Source organism: Solanum verrucosum, unplaced genomic scaffold (genome assembly GCF_900185275.1).
Source record: "Solanum verrucosum unplaced genomic scaffold, falcon-dt-bn FXZP01000307.1, whole genome shotgun sequence".
In the NCBI taxonomy this organism is placed as follows: domain Eukaryota; kingdom Viridiplantae; phylum Streptophyta; class Magnoliopsida; order Solanales; family Solanaceae; genus Solanum; species Solanum verrucosum.
Genome location: NW_026020264.1, coordinates 1,657,494 through 1,676,006, shown reverse-complemented (window position 1 = coordinate 1,676,006; position 18,513 = coordinate 1,657,494). Strand labels below are relative to the sequence as shown.

Genomic DNA, 18,513 nt, shown 5'->3' with positions numbered 1-18,513 from the left:
AATTACACCTTAAAATATTGAGAAATTACTTCTAAAAAAACAACAACCAATATTTCATAATCAAAACTAATCAATTACCATCTTCTTTAGCTTGAGCTTTAAATTATTCAATGCTACGTTAGAAAATTTTATAAAGAACAGAGAAAGTGTGATCCTTAAAGTAATGAAATTGAGGGATTTAGACTTAAGGTTTTAAGAGTTGGGCTTCAGAAAATAGTAAAATTAAAGACTTGAGTTAATTAAACTTTATCAAAATACATATATTTCATTTATAAATAATTATAAAATTTATACATATAACTTCTCGGTTAGGTTTGGTTATTTTTGCAGTTAATTTTTAGTAAAACCAAAACCAAACCAAATAGTATTGGTTTTTCAAAATTTAAAATCAAACCTAACCAAATTAAACCAAATAATGGTTATTTTAATCGGTTTGATTCGAATTGCGGTTCGATTTGGTTTTATAACCATAACCATGAACAACCCTAATTCTAGGTATGGACTGACTTCATATCTGTTATGCCTCAGTTGATTGTAGAACTCGAGTAGTTAAGTTCCAGTTTCCTAATGAGCCAATTATTGAGTGGAGAAGTAGTTCAACAGTGCCTAAGGGTCGTTTTATTTTGTACCTTAAGGCCAAAAAGTTAGTTTCCAAGGGGTGCATCTATCACTTAGTCCGAGTTAATGACTTTAGTGTTGAGACACCGCCTATTCAGTTAATTCCAGTTGTGAGTGAGTTTCTAGAGGTCTTTCCAGATGATCTTCCCGGAGTCCCTCCTAGAGAAATAGACTTCGGTATAGATATTCTTCCTGATACTCAACCTATCTCTATTCCGCCATATAAAATGACTCCCGCTGAGTTGAAAGACCTTTTTATCAGTGTGATCAAAGATGCTTCAACATCTGCATATATAAAGATGCCTCATGGGAAATAGGAAAGCTGGTGATCAGCCTCCCTAAAATGTACTCAGATCTAATAAAAATGTGTTTCTCAAATTCTTCTTCTGGACCATGATGCATCATGGAAGGCTACCAATCTTTGCCTACCTCAACTTCATTGGCCTCAACATATAGAACAAGTGCTACTCACGGATCGTGCCTGGGAAAATTGACATTCGTTTTAGCATATATGCAACGTCTCTAGAATTATTAAGTTCATAATAAGCTAATTAGCAAGTACTTAATTGAACTTCATATTCAGCCAACAATTAAGTAAGTACTTAATTGAACTTCAATTGTACCTTTAGAGTGAAGCTCAAGTTACAATTTAAACAAAACCTGATTCCATCCAATAAGATAACAAATTTACAATTACAACTATTTCAACATTTGAATTTTAAGTTCATCCCTACCAATACTTGCACCCAAGGGATTTAGACTTCTTTAAAAAGTGATATTACACAACTTAACCGAGTCAATTACTTAGTTGAATCGTTCTTTTGCTATTATCCAATTCAATAAGCGCAGAAAAAGGACCAATATCATGGTAGAATTTCACTTTCCTTTAGAAACATTTATTTGTTTCATCATATTTATATACAACACTAAGTTGCAGATCAAGTGCTACATTATCTCATTGTCACAATAATAATACTATAACCAACCTGTCTCCTCCATCAAGCAACAATTAAATCCTTACTTGAATGTAAAGGAAACCGATAAAATGGTGATATGACCAAACCCCAAAATTGCTCTGGCTAAGTTCCCCAGCTCATGAGAGAAAGAATACGTGATAGTACACACTTTTGACTCGCCTATATCCCCTAACCTACCTTGTAAGCACTGTGCCCTGCCCTCACCTCGAGGCTCCTGCTGCAGCACCTTTATCATACTCCCCTTGCTCTTCCTTGGCAAACTCTTCAATCAATTGACGCTGTCTTGGTGTCAAATTCCTGCACCCAATTTGGCAAATTTAATCATTAGATAGCGTAATACAGGATAGCTTCAGGGGTGTACCTCCTCCAGTAGAAGATGTTTTACGAGTATTTAGAGGCCATCAAACTATAAAATTCTAAAGATTAGGCTTAAGAAAGAGTCTAGGGTAGTAAAAAAGTGCAGTAGTTGGCAGTCGTTTCGACATTTTACACAAAGGGCACCTACGTGGGAATGCTGACATTGAAGTGAACAAACTGATCCCCAAATGAGAAGGAATTCCGTCCTTTTATTCCTGCATGAGCACACAGAAATGTTATAAGCTTGAACGAGAAAGTTTATAACAAGGTTAACTGACTCTGTGCACATTAAAGAAAAATGCTTTGAGAAGCTGGGAGGCCTTGCGAACAATGTAGTTATTTGTTATTACACACATCAGATTGTAAATTGATACAACTCCAACTACATCTCACACTGTGACTTGATGATAATGGTAAATATCCAAATCAACTGACATTCAAGTATATTTTGAGCATTCATCAAAAGAACTAAACCAGAAGAAAAAATCTGCATCAAACAAAGTAAATGAAGTTCTTACCTTTCTTTTTGAGGACAACCTTTTGGCCAGGTTGAGTGCCAGCACGAACCTACAAACAACAGGATGTCAAAATTTGGGCACAGAGATCAAAGTATCAAAGGAACAAACAATAAAATTAATTCCTCCTTTATTTTGAACAGACAATAAAGCAAATCGGCTTGTATAAAGAGCCTTAATATTCTTGCAATGACCATTGCCCACAAGAAACAAACCAGTAACTACTTCTCAGAACTCATATAATGCAGGGTAATAATGATTTGAAGACTCAAAAACTGACAATGTACCATCTCAATGCAGATTGAACAAGTACCGATAATTGCTTAATTAACCTTAATATTCTTGCAATGACCATTGCCCACAAGAAACAAACCAGTAACTACTTCTCAGAACTCATATAATGCAGGGTAAGAATGATTTGAAGACTCAAAAACTGACAATGTACTATCTCGATGCAGATTGAACAAGTACCGATAATTGCTTAATTAACCTAGTCAGTGCAGAAAATAGAATCTACTTTATCCCCTAAACTTTTTATGTTTGGAAACACTTTCTGGCCAAGTAGTAGAAGATTCTTAACCCAAATAAAAAAGGAATTAATAAATATCTGGATACAGATCAAACAAGAGCTTGCCTAATTTACCACCTAGTTTAAGTGCAGAATATTTGATCTACTTCTTTGCCTTAAATTCCAACTCCGGGAACTTTCTGGCCAAGTGGTATTTTGGCAGTTGCAGTTATAGATCAAATAGCCTCAATTGTCAGGAGATTTTCCACTTAATTTTTTTTGAATAGTTTAGGTGGACCCTCACTAGAACTTCAGCAAAATGTAGTAGTACAATGAGTTTGTTCACTATCAGTTTATATGACATGCATTAGTGTTTATATTTCATGATAATATCATGCTGCTCTCACTTTTCAATTCATAAAATTCCGGGTAATGCGGAAACAAATCCAACTTTCAACATTGCCTCCCAGTAGTCCCTGAGTGCTCCCTGTGGTTCATCTCTTCCTGCTATTTTCAACCCTAAGCCCAACCATCATAAAACCAGTATCGTCCAAACATATTTCTACCCTTTTAGTGTTTACTTGAACATTGCCTTTTACAATGAGTATTAGACATGCTGAGATATGCTGGAAGAAGCATCTCACTTTACCAAGTTGTAGAGACAATCAAAGTGCATAAGCATCAAAATTTTAAACATTCTAAGAAGGAAAATAGAGGATAAAGATTAACCATGATTAGCTTAGTAGTATTTTAGTACCTTAACAACAACATCTCCTGTCAGAGTTGGGACTTGGATTGTTCCTCCCAAGATTGCCTGCAGTTAAGTATTCATCAGAATCTAACCATAATACACAGAGAAGATTCATAATTCATAGCTTTAGGAACCATAAAAAGAAACAACAAAATGGCGGAAGTATGTGGCCTCAGGTTGACAACTGTTATGGCTATCAGATGCCCAGAAATGATGCATAATTACTTTTTGGTCCCGAGTTCCCAGCAGGTGTTAATGTCATAAAATTTATCAATTAGCTCGATGTGTAGAATATTAATGCACAATGTTTCATCTGGTATCCTCTATCCACTAAGTACATATAGTTTTCAATCAGTGTTAATCTACGTCAAGAACTTAGGTAACATCATAATGTTTTTGTTTAGAGGTAAATGGGATTTTGAAAGGTTTAAAATATTATCATCACAAGAATAAGATTTGAAGACAAAAAAAACGCTAGGAAACAGTAAAATGAGGATGATAATTTAGATGCCAAAAATAACACTGGAAACAGTAGGCAAAAATCTACTCAAGATTTGCGAGGGAATAGTTAACTGTAGTTACTCTATATTCCTTAATATACTGCAGCGACAAATTTGTTTAGATCAACAAAGCTTATAGTTGGTTATGGAAATAGTACCTGGGTGATACTCAAAACAGCATCGACATGAATATCAGAGCCTTCTCTCCGGAAAACAGGGTCTTCTCTGACCTAAAAAAGGAATACCAAAGGCCTCTATGAGTAACATGAATCAAATTTGAGAACAGAAGAAACCTGACATACAAAAGAACCATGAAAGTTTTCAACCGAACCTTAAGAACAACGTAAAGATCTCCAGGTCGATTGCCTTCAGGATCTGCTCCACCACTTCCATACACTTTGAGTGTCTCGTCAGTGTCAACTCCTGTTGATGAAAAATAATGAGTGATACAGAATATCTAGGGGCATGCATAGGCACAAGCCACAACATATTATGTCCCTTGCTACAGCATGTATGGGTTTCCCCTTCTTGAATTGATCTGTATGTAGACAAGAATATTTGTATGTGTGTTTTTATGGACAAGATACTTATCCATGTGTGTTTTTATGGACAAGATACTTATCCATGTGTGTTTTTATGGTTTCATCTGTTTCTTCGGTTTCCCGGAAGAGGCAAAGAACCATTAAACATCACAGAATAGCAATAGAGAAAACAGTGGAGGCAAAAGTTGTTCAACACACACAGTTTTACCCTGTGCTATATAGAAGCTCTAATGCTAAAAGAACTGTATGAGCATCCATTGGTGAAAGAAAAAAAGTTTGAGTGGAAGTAAATTCACAACAGCCCACATTCATATTTTAGCAATAAGATGCTTTCATCTGACATTATATTTTCCTCATTTTGGTTTCTTTGGCATATTTTTGGCGAAGGGCAAAAAGGGCCATTGTGGTGCACAAGTCCCAACTATGCTATAGTTCTATAACATGGGTTACATCAACTTAAGTTGCTAAATCAATAATGAACAGACTCTAACTAATGGATTTCAAACCAGCAGATTACAAAAAATGCATCAAGATACATTATGTTGACAAATCAGGTATATTTCACACCATAATTACTTCGTGCATAGATATATCTGTGGTTACAGCATACCAGGCATGATATCTACTTTCACTGTCTTTGGTCCTCGTAGTACACGGTTTCCTTTGCAAGACTTGCAGAAACTCTGTAGGCAAAGAATAATTATATTAATGTTTCAATCTCTAACACAACTATGCATCAAACAAAGCCAATTCATCAAAGTAAAAGTTGAACTGCTAGTTAATACTCCAAGTGGCAGTGGTTTAAGAGTCCAAAGATCATTGTTGCACTCCTCCTCTAAGTAATGTACGCATTACATAATTATACGACTAAAAGCGTAGGTGAAGAGTGGAAAAGAATAATTTTTAACAGTTCATTGTTTCAAGAGCAAGACTTCAATCATCTTACGGGATATAGAACACTAGAGATCAGACACTTCCTCCGTAAACTAGAGTAGTATTCTTCCTTTTTTTTTAAAAACCTAAGAGTAATTCTTCCAAATATCACCCGACTGAAGACACTCTTTGTATAGGATGTACATTTAGGAACTTTATGTTGGATAATATTCTTGCCCTACTGGGATGAAGTGAAATTAAAGATTCCTCCTGCGATGGTCATGACATCTGTTAAGGATAATAACTATACCTATTTATGTAGCAAACCAAGCACAATGATCATTTTCCATTTAAAAAAGAAGGAAAAGACCAATCAGTTATATGCATGCGTAACTAACAACTCTGTTTTTTGTAGACAGGATGTCATACCGATACGATTTTCCCTGTTCCTTTGCATGCAGGACAAGTCGTCTGAAGTGTGAAAGGACCAGTTTGCGAGATTGACTGCAAAGGATTATTGAAAATATGAGATAAAAGGAGCCAACATTATACACAAAGAAACATGCATGTTGCTGGAAGTAAAGAGTGGAAATAAGCAAAGAGGTACTCACCACGCCTGAACCTTTGCAGCGCCTACAAGTTTCAGGTTTAGTGCCAGGGGGCACACCACTTCCACCTAAAAGAGAAACAAGGGAAGAAGAAGAAAAAGGAGCTACAGTAAGTACCAAGTACAGTGGAGTCCACCTCACTAACATGAGCTAGCAGGTCTGGACTACTTTGACTAAATTTTATAGGTTGAAAGGGGCAGACAAACTATTATAAGCAAATTCGCAAGATATCACCTGTCACAGCTCTCACTCAAAACCCAGCAGTAACTTATTTAATGTCTTGTTCCTTATCAGGAAAAAAAACTTATTTAATCTTGTTAATAACCAGACTTTGATTAACTTGTAGGCACTTCAATGCTCATGTATCACACAACAGTACTTAAGACATTGATCTCCTATTTAGATTCCCCCCACCCCATCCCACCCCCCCTCCAAAAGGAAAAAAGGCAAACAAGCAAATTGCTGGAAGTGCATATATACCACAAGCAGTGCAAGGCAAATCTGTTTGGAATGTTATAGTCTTAGAGCACCCCTGAACAGCTTCCATGAAGGATAGTTCAATCGGAACCTGCAGTATAAGGGACAAAAACAGTTAAAAAGATAAATGGCGGAAGAACATAGATAAAAACAGCCACAACAACAGATGAAGGAGACAGAAAAGGAGAAAACCTTGACATCCTCTCCACCCATGTCTCTGTTAAAGATGTTGCCAAAAATCTAATCTCCAATAAATGCCAACGGAAAATGGAGAAGGGTTAGATCTCAAGGATTGAAAGTAAGGATGCAAAGAAATGGGCATAACAGAGTAATCTGTTGCAGGTTCACCTAATATTGTGGCATGTTTAGCATAAAATGACTTTTAAGCTTTTACAGTCGTGATGCATCTGAAAAGACCATAAAAGTGGATGCCTAAGAGGTTAAAGAGAGCTATCAAAGCATCTGTTTTCACAGTACCTCATCGAACACCTCAACAGGTAAAAATGACATCAGCTATTTATTACTCTTTTATTTCCAATATTTGTATTAGTTACTTTCTGTCCCAATTAGCTTTTTAGTATGTCCCAAAAAAGTTGTCATTCTACCCTTAATGAGATTATTTAAAGCCACACAAATGTCCAAGGCTTGTTTTAGACTACAAGTTCCAAAAGTCTTCAATTCTTCCATAAATTCAATCCCCAGTCAAACAGTGCCACATAAATTGGTATAGAGGGGAGTAATACTTAATTCGCTGCCGAACAAGTAGCTCTTCACAAACATTGTCTTTGTAGACTCTATCCTTCTACAAACTCCCTCAAACGTCATTGACTCAAATAGCTTTCTAGAAATGGGGCTAAAATTCATGGAAAGGGGAGAAAAAGTCAAGGAGGGGAATAATTCAGATTGTTTTGGCAATCATGTGCACACACTCTCTAATGCCGGCTGTGATGCTGTTTAGCAAAAACACAACCAATAATCTCTTGAAATATCTGTGGAAGAGAGAACAGAGGGTCATATCAGTTCACCAGAGGACCTCTCTCATGAAAAGCACAATTACTCAACTTTGTATCTAGCTCAAGAACCAATTTTTTGAATCAGAGGTGAATTAGTAGAATTCAATGCTTAACAAACAGCTAGAGAAAAAATTAAAAATCCAGAATACCACCATAGTAATTTTCCAAGACAAATGCAAATGAATTATCAGAACTAAACCAGAATATGGTCCTTACATCAGCATTTTTGAACATGTCTTCAAATGGACTTTTGAAGCCACCAAATGGATCAAATCCAGGACCTCCACCTCCACCATTGTTCATATTATTAAATGCATCATGCCCAAGCTGCATATTCAACAATGCATCAGAATGCTTCTCATTCAAGAGGAAATATAATCAAAGTCATGAATGTTTATAGGCAAATAAAACCCTAATATGCAAATAAAAACAAACAGCAAAGTAAATGTTTGCCAGGTTCAAGTGCAAAGTAACCCACAAGGCATGTCAAACCTGATCATATTGTTCACGTGTACTATCATCCTTCAAAACCTGCAATTGCCACATAGATGAACAAACAATTGGTCATCCAAAATTCCATACAGTAATGACTTCAGCAATAACTTCTTTATAGAGCAAAAAACTTCTCCAAAGTGGCTAGTACCTCATAAGCCTTCGAGACTTCTTGAAACTTTTTTTCAGCATCTGGATCATCTTTGTTCATATCTGGATGCAGTTGCTTTGCAAGCTAAGCATAGCACAATGTATAATCAGTAACAAAGATAAGGTGATACTAACTCCAAAAACTTTGAATTGCAAGATGCTAGTTCAGTCATTACAAAGTCCTACTTGACTAGAACTTAGCCAATCTTATAATTGCAAACAATATTAACTAATCCAGAAGGGGGGATGATAAACATACCCCATAATAAGCCTTTTTTATTTCAGAGGCAGTTGCATTTCGATTGACGCCAAGAACCTCATAAAAATCTTTCATACTCATGCCTAACCAAACATTGAACAGGGAAGAGGTTATGTTAGTCAAAATTCATAACCAATCTAATATGAAAATACATACCAGAGAATCAAAAACTAATTCTAACAAATACCTCCATTACCACTTTGAAAGATTACCACCAAAATTTCCAAGATGAAACATCATATGGAAAGCATTTCACAGTGAACAATAATGTTTTACAATACAAATCTTATCTGCTTCCAGATACACAGATATGGAAAGCATTTCACAGTGAACAATAATTTATAATACAAATCTTATCTGCTTCCAGATACACAGATATACCATTCACATGGGTAAATTAGTCACATATATGTTATTAACAGAGTAAGATGTAACCATTGCACATCCTGGAAACCAAGATAATGAAAGCATGCCCTATATGAAACATTTTCAACCAGGAATTTGTTACTTTTTGATAACGTTTATATAAATTGGATAATGGGCCCGCCCCTCTACCCCCTTCTTCACTTAAATACCTGACTTTTGCCTAGAGCAGGGTTCGAACTCACGACGTGCGGTTAACCCACACATCACACGCTGCACTCTTACAACTAGACCATAGCCCTGGGAGCACAATTTTTACTTTTTTGTGAGATGGAAAGTTTTATATCAAGTTGTTACTTCAACAATTTACTTACTAAATTTATTTAGAAAGAATAATTCACCTACTAGTATACATAATAACAGATCTCATTCAACAATTTTGAAGGGGAAAATAGAGAGCAATTAAAAAGTTTTTTTATTTTTTTCACAATTAAAAAAGAGAATCTATCGATTTAAAGGAAGAAACCAGTAGATGTGACTAATCTTCACCTCACCTCCACTCTCTGGGAGAAACTCAGAATGCACCATTGGGCATAAGAAAAATAAATTTAGACTATCTCTGCTATGAGCTTTCCTCTTCCAATTATACACAAGCTGTTCTCTCTCCCCCCCCCCCCCCTCTAAATAATCACACACACATACACATATATACACACACACAAACACACACCCTATCTATCTGCCTACCATCATTCTCCATAGAAGGCATAAACAAGCTCTGCCTGCTAGCTAGAGCTTCTGTACCACTTTTTTTTACCTCTTCTTGGAAAAAAGTTGCAGACTTGCAATTTACAGAAGAAACCAAGAAACGCCGTGGAAGTGTGACAATTTCTACCTCCGTCTTACCGGTCTCTATGAACATGCATAATGAGTACTCATCAGGTTTTACTGCAGTGTTTTGGGAAGCGAGAAGCGGAAAAAAGCGACGAGGGCTCGCTTCACAGAAGCGAGAAGCGAGAAGCGAAGCGCGCGCTTTTTTTAAGTAAAGCGATATTTAGTATAAAAATAAAAAAATATTAAATAACTGAATAGAGGTAATATATTCTTAGATTAAAAGTAAATAGATAGTCAATAATACTCATAAGTCATAACATATAAAGCAAAAAATCAAAAACATAATTAAATCACAAAAGAATCAAACTCCTATTCTTCAACAAGATCCTCAAACTCTTCAAGTGGAAAGAAAACAGAGCAGCAAAAGAATTGGAAAAAACAGAGCAGTAATATTAATTGAAAAAAAAAGCAGGTCAGTAATAGAGATTGAAAAACAGAGCAGCAAACAGAAATTGGAAAAAAAAAATGCAGCAATAAAAATATAGATAACACCCAGCAGCAACCAAAAAAAAAAAAGCAGTAGCAGCAGCCTCAAAGAGAAGAAGAGAAGGAGGAGAAGAAGAAGAAGAAGAGAACTTACAGCAGTGGCAACCTGGCAGCAACCAAAAATAGAAAAAAAATCGCAGATCAGTTGCAAAGAAGAAGAGAAGAAGAAAACTTACGCAGCAGAGAAGAAGAAGGAGAAGAGCAGTCGCAGCAGAGAAGAAGAAGGAGAACTCATGCAGCAGAGAAGAAGAAGGAAAAGAGCAGTCCAAAAAAGAATTTGAAGTCGCAAAGAGTATATTAAGTCGCATAAGGATTTCAGCAATTAAAAAAAAAAAAAAACTTACAATTTTAAAAAAAGAAACCCTAAACTGTTACCTTGTCAAAAAAAAAAAAAAAAAAAACCCTAATTTGCGCTTTTTCAAATTAAGCGCGCTTTTTTTACGCTTTTGCTTTTCTGCGCTTCTCGCTTCTACAGTAGAAGCGAGCGCCTTTTCAATGTCGCCTCGCTTCACGAAATAAAAGCGCAAGGGCCTCGCCTCGCCTCGCTTCTCGCTTTAAGCGCGCTTTTTTGCGCTTTTTACAACACTGGGTTTTAGAGGCCAAATGTTTTTCAATTAACATGGAAAAATAGTCAAAGGACAGCAAGTTAACAACCGATTTACCTAATGAAACTAACCCCTAGAAATAACATTAAACACATCCAGAAGAAATTATAGCTAGATTGCCACAATCTATGCTATCGACTGGCAACAAGGAACATGATGGTAAAACAAGGTATTTTATCTGGTCCCATTAGCCTAATGAGAAAAATCTACAGAAATATTTTACCCATCAATTCATCTGTTTTACACAAGAACTCCAATTTAGAGTCCATAAAGACCTAAAATTTACTACATTCAAGTAGAGCAGTAGACCAACTGACTAACACAAAACAGATAATTCCTCAAGATCATTAAATGAGGCACGGATAGAGAGACATAAATGTAGACAAGGCCATATTCAGAAGCGAGATAATGGAAGCTCAATACTTGGAAGGGAGTGGTTAACTGGTACCTGTTCCATGAATTGATCTTGTGGCACCAAAATTGGATTTGAATTGCCCAAGTCTTAACCAATCCCTTTCGCTGCCCCCTATGAGTACACAATATCAAAAATCAAATTCAATTTTTTTTAAAGCAAATGAATTATGCATCCATAGCTACAAACAGAAGGTCAATTTACCCATACCATTCTTAGAATTGAAATAAAACAATCCCCTTGTTTGATTGCACACTGCCGTGTTATACCCCCTACAACCACCCTTTAACAAAGATCCAGTAACCTACAAATTTAACATTGCTCACACATCAATATACAAAAAAATAAATGGAGAGAGAGACAGAGAGAGAAGGAGAGGACAATACAGAAGAAAAGGTGCAGCGAGCAAGCCGGTGAGCAAGACGAAGACCATTTGAGCTGACCATTTCAGTACACTGAAAAAATCTAAAGCAAAACAGAAAGTAAAAGGGTTCTCAACTATAATAAACCCTAGAAAAACCCTAGTTGGTCAAGTGAAAAGAGATTGGCCTTTTCAATTGATGGGGTTTTGATAGAGAATATAGACGTCTACCCACAAGCCTCAAGCTTCTTTGCGAGCTTTGCAATGGAAGGTTCTAGTTTAATGGCGGAAGTAGTATCAGAGGCTCCTTCTTTTGTGGAAGCCCTTTCACAGGGCCTAATTGGGTATTAGACTGAAATACAGGGGCTTATTTGACAAATATATAGATCTTTTGTGTTCTATAAAGTGAATCTAGGGCATACGCAAATGTTTAGAACAGTGTGGAAACAAAAATTAAACTTTCTTTTTCTCCAAGAAAGAGGAGCTTTAAACATTAATAATTCCGAAATAAAAACATTTTAGTAATGTATATATTATGATTTCACTTTCACCCCATCTTCTAATTTTAAGTAAGTAATATATAAGGATAAAGTTTATACATATTAATTTCATTTAAATACAGATTTTATCTTTCTTATCATTTTTGAACTCTATTAAATCATTATAATAATCTGTGAATAATTATATAAACTTATTATTCCGATAAACTTACATTCCATTTTGTTAATATATGCTTTGGTAATTACTTGACATCTTAAAAAAGTATTATAATCTAATTTATTTTAGTTATTGATCTAAGATCAAAGGAAATTCATCGTATTAATCGAAATGTGAAGGATATTATTTTTTAAATTCAAAATATTAAGAGGATAGGGAGAAGTAAAAAGAGTTACTATATCGTATTAGAAGTCAACGGAGTTATATAATATTTTACGTAAGTTATGTTGAGTTAATTCTTTGGATAGTCACTAAGTTTATGAAAATATCTTGTTAAAATTATTTTTGTTCTTTTTATGATAGGAAAAATACTTAACTCATGAAGATATCCTATCAAAGTAACTTTTATTTATTTTTAGAACAATAAAGTCAATCAACTATGGTATGAACACCTTGAAATCTCTTTTTTATAGTACTCATTTACTTTTTAACTTTGTTTTTTAGAATAATAAAGTCAATCAACTAGTATTATTTTAAAAACACCTTATATGAATCTTGAAACCTTTTTTTTTATAGTATTTATTTACTCTTGATCGTGAGATAAAATAGATATCAATATAAATGCTTACAGTTACCAACTAAAAGTGGACTATAGTTGAACATGCCATTTTGTCAATCTGAAAATTATTAGTAATCTCATATCCTGATAATTATTGTTTGCTCAAGACAAATAACAGATAAACATAGCACCATTTGAAATTGTTGATTCATATATTCAATTCAAGATAAATCATTAATAATTAAAAGTAAAAAAAAATTATCTTCATACTCCACTTAGCTCAAAATATTAATTTTACATAAATGATAAATAACGATTAAGTAACAACATTTATAACGGAATTAAGAACTAGATTTTGTGAAGAATTTTATCATTGGATGTCAATGTATGCTTTGCTCTTCAATTGACTTATAATATGTCTCGAAAAGGAACACTTATAATTCAAATTTTCGACGTGATCAGTAACATTATAAAAGAAGTCCAATTATGTTACGGAGACTACATCTAGGATGAATATGCAAAGAAGTTATTTTTTCTAATAAGTGAATTAGATGAGTAGTATTGTCATGGATTGAAAGCACTTTATTATGACGAGGAATTGATAAGATTTTATAAGGCCCTAATACATATAACAAACATTGAACGGAAAAGTAAAGGCTGAATTGTTGATTATTTTTTCCATATATATAAGGAGGAAGAAATGCAAAGATACACTAGTACCTCATGAGTTAATTAGCAACCTAAAACAAAATTTCAAGCTACTTTTGCCAATTACAATAGAAGCTTCACTACTATCAAAAGGAATTTACCAATGTATATACACACAAAAATTGCTTTTATATACACAATATAATTTTTCGACGAGACAGATAATTGCATGTGTCATTGTCATGTCCGTCACCACACACCAATGACCTGGCGCTCGCGTAGTCCAATCATATCAGCAGTTTTCATCAGCATATCTCGTCCAAATGATCTCTATATCCCTAATTTGATCAGATGGCATGAAAAGCCTCTCCACTTCTAAAGAACCATCCTTCAATACTTCATCATCCTCCGGTGCTAGCAAATAAATGCCAACAAACACAGAAATCATTCCAAGAACGAACATAGTTGTTCTTAAAGCATCAAACACCTTGTATTCCTCAAAGTAGACAAATCCAGTACAAATTGAGAAAAACGTCCAAGCAATTTGAAACATAGGGACAATAAGAATTGCATCAAATCGCGATAGCCCTTCATTTAACCTCGCCATCCAAAATCCACCTGTACTTATAAACATCAAGAGCATTGAATACGTGAACCCACTGTGCAGTGTTGAATAACCACCACCACCACCATCACCATCAACACTCGATGACATTGACAATCTCAACATGTTTGAAAGAGACTTCGCAAACAATACTGAACACGATCCAATTGCACCAGAAACAACTGCATATGAAAATGGAACCAGCATTTTCCCTTTTCCTCTTTTGTAAATTGAATGATGGAAAATAACAACTAAGAACAAACTGATACAGTACACGAGAAACACAATGTTTATGTAATTTTCACCCAATTGCTCTGTTGTGTAAACAGGGGACTGGTGATTACCAAAAGCTACAAGGAAAATGTTTCCAGCAACAACAAAAGCAGTGGCTAACAGTAATTTGATTGTCACTGTTTTGTTTAACACGAAGTAGGCGAATCCGATGTTTGAGATGAATTGTATAGATCCTAAAGCTGCTAGAAGTGATTGAGCAGCATAACCAAATGAAATGAAATTGAGACAATTTCCAATTGTGAAGAAGAGAATACCTATTCTCCATGCTTGGAAGTATATAATGGGCTTCATCCTAGCCCTTGAATTTCTCTCATCATGAGCTAATTTAAGTAGGTTTGTTCCAAAGTTGATGAAAATGCTTCCTAACAAATTGATTAACGCTCCAATTACCCAATCCCCCATGGATGGATAAAACACACACTCGCCGATTCAGAAATTCTAACAAGGAAATTAAAAATACAAACCTGCAACCTAAAACAATTTTTGAGCCAACATCTTTGCCACTATGCTAAAAGAGCACAATATAATTTTACGATGAACTTGATTCAATTGAACTCTCTTTGAATCAGGTAGTTTCCCCCCTGCCTCAGATATTGTTCACAATAGACAGAGTACTGGCAATTGAATGCGTTGATAAAACACGAGGTATAGTTAAAATATGGTCTTTCTTCGGACTGCAGATTTAAATTATGTGCAGAAAGAATAAAGGATCATATTGGAAGCTCAAAAGTTACGAAAAGGGTAGACAAAATTTGACCAAGAAAATGTCAAAGCTGGTGCCTGGTGGCTTTTTGAGTTTTTCCTTCTTCTTTCCTCTTTTTTATTTTTATTTTTTAGCATAGAGTATAAATTTGGATTTAGGAATAATGTCAACGCTTTCTGTTTCTAGAAGTTTAGACTTACGTAATAATTTAACCTTCCACACACCCTTTAAAGTCACACTTAGATTATTTTTTAACTTGGAAATATGTAATAACAATACCCTATAGCATGACAACTAATAACAAATTGTGGATAAAGTTGTATGGAGAGAACGATTTAGAGTAGGTAAATAATTGATGTATTGATGAGGTAAGAATAATCGATTATAGCAATCTGATAATAAGGAATCACTAACATTTTCGAGACATGACCAATACATGTAACTCAGTTTGGGATGGTTTTGGATTTGATATTATTGGATAAATATAAAGTTTGTCAAACTCCGGAGACACAAGATCAGAGGCGGAGTTAGGTGGGGTTTCGTGGGTTCGGACAAACACACTAACTTTTCTGTAGACTTTGTATTTGTATTAGAAAATTAAATAAAGGAAAAAAGGACAAATATATCCCCGAACTATCGTAAATGGTATGCAAATACCCTCCGTCATACTTTTGGGACATTGGTACCCCTGCTGTCCAAAAACTAGAGCATATATACCCTTTATACTAACGGACATACACGTGTCATAATCCTATCCGTCGATCCGACATTTATTAAATATCAAATTGACAGATAAGATTGTGTCGCATGTCCCCATTTAGTCTTCCGTTAGATTGAAGGGCATATATGCTCTAGTTTTTGGACGGCAGTGGCACCAATGTCTCAAAAGTATGACGGAGGATATTTGCATAATATTTACGATAGTTCAGAGGTATATTTGTCCTTTTTCCCTTAAATAAATATATATGTATATTAACATGTGAATCCTCCAACAATTGATTGACAAATTAGTGGTAAGGAAGGTGCAATGAAAATGTCTTCCACACTAGTGATGTGGGTTCAAACCCCACTATCAATCTTTTATGCTAAAATTTAGAATCCAAACTCCTAATTTTAGCTCCACCTCTGCTCACAAGATCAAAATTTGAATACAAAAACACGACCAAACAAGATAAGGATGAAATAGACTTATCAATTTGCGTGAGGATATTACGATTCTCATTATTGATGCACAATTATAGTGTTCATATATAAGTGGAGGACTTGAGACTTGAGAGTGAGGGATTCCATGGACATCTATTTTTAGTATAATGGACAGGTATTGTTGGATGGAGGGAGTAGTTAATTGCAATTAAATCAATGTTGTTATAGACTTAAAAGATATTTAATAAGAGAATTAGTTGCCTCTAGAAAACATATTTAGCAGCAGTAAAATTATTGTCGTTAACAAATTACCGTTAAAAATTATTTTTGATATAGTGACATGTTATGACTTATGAGCTCCACACAAATTATGTATATATATTCTACTATATTATAAAAGGGAGTTTAGGCCCAATTATAATATATAATATTCAAGATTGAGACTTTTCCCAATTTTGAATATTATATACTATACTTGTGGGACTTTTAAAATTTCTACTATGCCCAAGTATAATATATAATATTCAAAATTGGGACTTTCTTGAATATTATATATTATATTTATTATATAGTAGAACTTGGGCATAAACTCCCTTTTAAAATAATATATATATATATTGATAATTAATGTAATTTTTAATGCTTTTTAAGTCATTTGTAAATGATATATGTTGTTTCCTTGATTGAGACTTTTCCATTTGTGACATATATATATATAAAAATAATTGGGCCTAAACTCCCTTTTATAATATAGTAGAAATATATATATATATATATATGTCACAAATGGAAAAGTCTCAATCAAGGAAGCAACATATATCATTTACAAATGACTTAAAAAGCATTAAAAATTATAATAATTATCAATAAATATTTAAAAGCTATATAATAAAATAGGTTGACTCTCAGAATTGTATCAGACTCACATATATTGGGACAGAAAAAATAACACATATCATTTTAAAATTACCAAAAAAGTATTATAAATAATAATAATCAACAACTTAAAATATAGATATTTTAAAAGGGTTAATTTTGTAATTTTATCCATATCACATAAATTAGGACAATGTGACCAGTAATGTTCGTTATTTCAAAGTTACATAAAAATATTATAAATCACAATAATTAATAACTTAAATTTTTAAAAAAAAACATATGAAAATTTGGATGACTCTCCAAATTTCATTTGTGTCACATAAATTGAGACAACAAAAATAACATATATTGGGTCCATTTTAATTTATTTGTCTTATTTTTTTTTTGTTTTTTTTTATATTTAAAATTGCGTAAAAATACTATAAATCATGATAATTGACAACATAAAATATGTTTTGAAAAAAATACAAAAAATTCCACTGATTCTTGAAGTGAATCTATCGTAAAAATACTATAAATCATGGTAATTGACAACATAAAATATTTCAAAAATGTTGTATGTGGGTAGTCTTATTATGCCTTAAATAGCGTCAAAAAAAGTACAGGTTTGTGATAAAAAAAAAACTTATTCCTTTATCCACGCAAACAATCGCTTCAAAAACTCGGTTATTAGCCCCAAAACATACCATTTATATTATTGGGCCCGTGCATAGCACGGGCAACATTATCTAGTTGTACTGACGAGAGGGAGTTGCTCGGATGGTAAGCACCCCTCACTTCCAACCCGAAGGTTGCGAGTTCAAGTCACCAAGGAAGCAAAAAGGCGTGGGAGCTCCTAGGGAGGGTAAAAAAAAAAGTATATATACTGTACTATAAAATTATAGTGCGAGTTTGCATAATATTATCAAAGTTAAGCTAACTAATTCTCCGTGGAATGAATTGGTGGTGAAGTAATTCCTGTTTTGCGCATAAAATTAGTAGTGTTTTAATTAAATATTGAATTCTAGTAATTACAAGGAATAATTTGACCATTTGTACTTGTCAATATTGAATTCAATCATTTAAAATATTTATGAAAAATTGAACTAGGTCTAGCAATGTCAAACAAATTAATTAGATTTTGCTATAAAATTTTGGCCCCAAAAAATAATATTTTTTTTCTTTGTAAAAAAATAATAATTTAGCGATAAAAAATATGCACATTAACAATTTTTAACGATATTAGTTAATTACCATTAAATTCAATGTCATTGTAAGTTTTAGGA

At 33.9% G+C, this 18,513-nt stretch overlaps 2 protein-coding genes across 2 annotated transcripts; both read right to left on the bottom strand.

The window, feature by feature from the left end:
• Positions 1–1,492: 1,492 nt before the first annotated feature.
• On the bottom strand, positions 1,493–12,114 carry LOC125833639 (chaperone protein dnaJ GFA2, mitochondrial). The gene is made up of 18 exons (XM_049512808.1): positions 11,787–12,114; positions 11,611–11,704; positions 11,437–11,514; positions 8,641–8,723; positions 8,383–8,466; positions 8,232–8,270; positions 7,956–8,066; positions 6,919–6,966; positions 6,730–6,817; positions 6,253–6,317; positions 6,071–6,145; positions 5,379–5,451; positions 4,558–4,649; positions 4,385–4,456; positions 3,733–3,789; positions 2,471–2,519; positions 2,101–2,167; positions 1,493–1,892 (listed from the first exon to the last, which is right to left on the bottom strand). Exons 1-18 carry the CDS (start codon positions 11,844–11,846, stop codon positions 1,796–1,798), a joined length of 1,332 nt encoding a protein of 443 aa, XP_049368765.1. The 5' UTR covers positions 11,847–12,114; the 3' UTR covers positions 1,493–1,795.
• Positions 12,115–13,917: 1,803 nt separating this feature from the next.
• On the bottom strand, positions 13,918–14,925 carry LOC125833649 (probable magnesium transporter NIPA8). The gene has a single exon (XM_049512817.1). It carries the CDS (start codon positions 14,923–14,925, stop codon positions 13,918–13,920), a length of 1,008 nt encoding a protein of 335 aa, XP_049368774.1.
• Positions 14,926–18,513: the final 3,588 nt, after the last annotated feature.

Bases quoted from the DNA above. Each gene is read 5' to 3' on its own strand.
- LOC125833649 (XM_049512817.1), bottom strand. From the start codon at position 14,925: ATGGGGGATTGGGTAATTGGAGCGTTAATCAATTTGTTAGGAAGCATT.
- LOC125833639 (XM_049512808.1), bottom strand. From the start codon at position 11,846: ATGGTCAGCTCAAATGGTCTTCGTCTTGCTCACCGGCTTGCTCGCTGC. The intron at 6,818-6,918 runs GTTTTCTCCTTT...CTTATACTGCAG, and splicing joins TGGGTGGAGAGGATGTCAAG to GTTCCGATTGAACTATCCTT. The intron at 1,893-2,100 runs GTAGGTGCCCTT...AATTGGGTGCAG, and splicing joins TTCAATGTCAGCATTCCCAC to GAATTTGACACCAAGACAGC.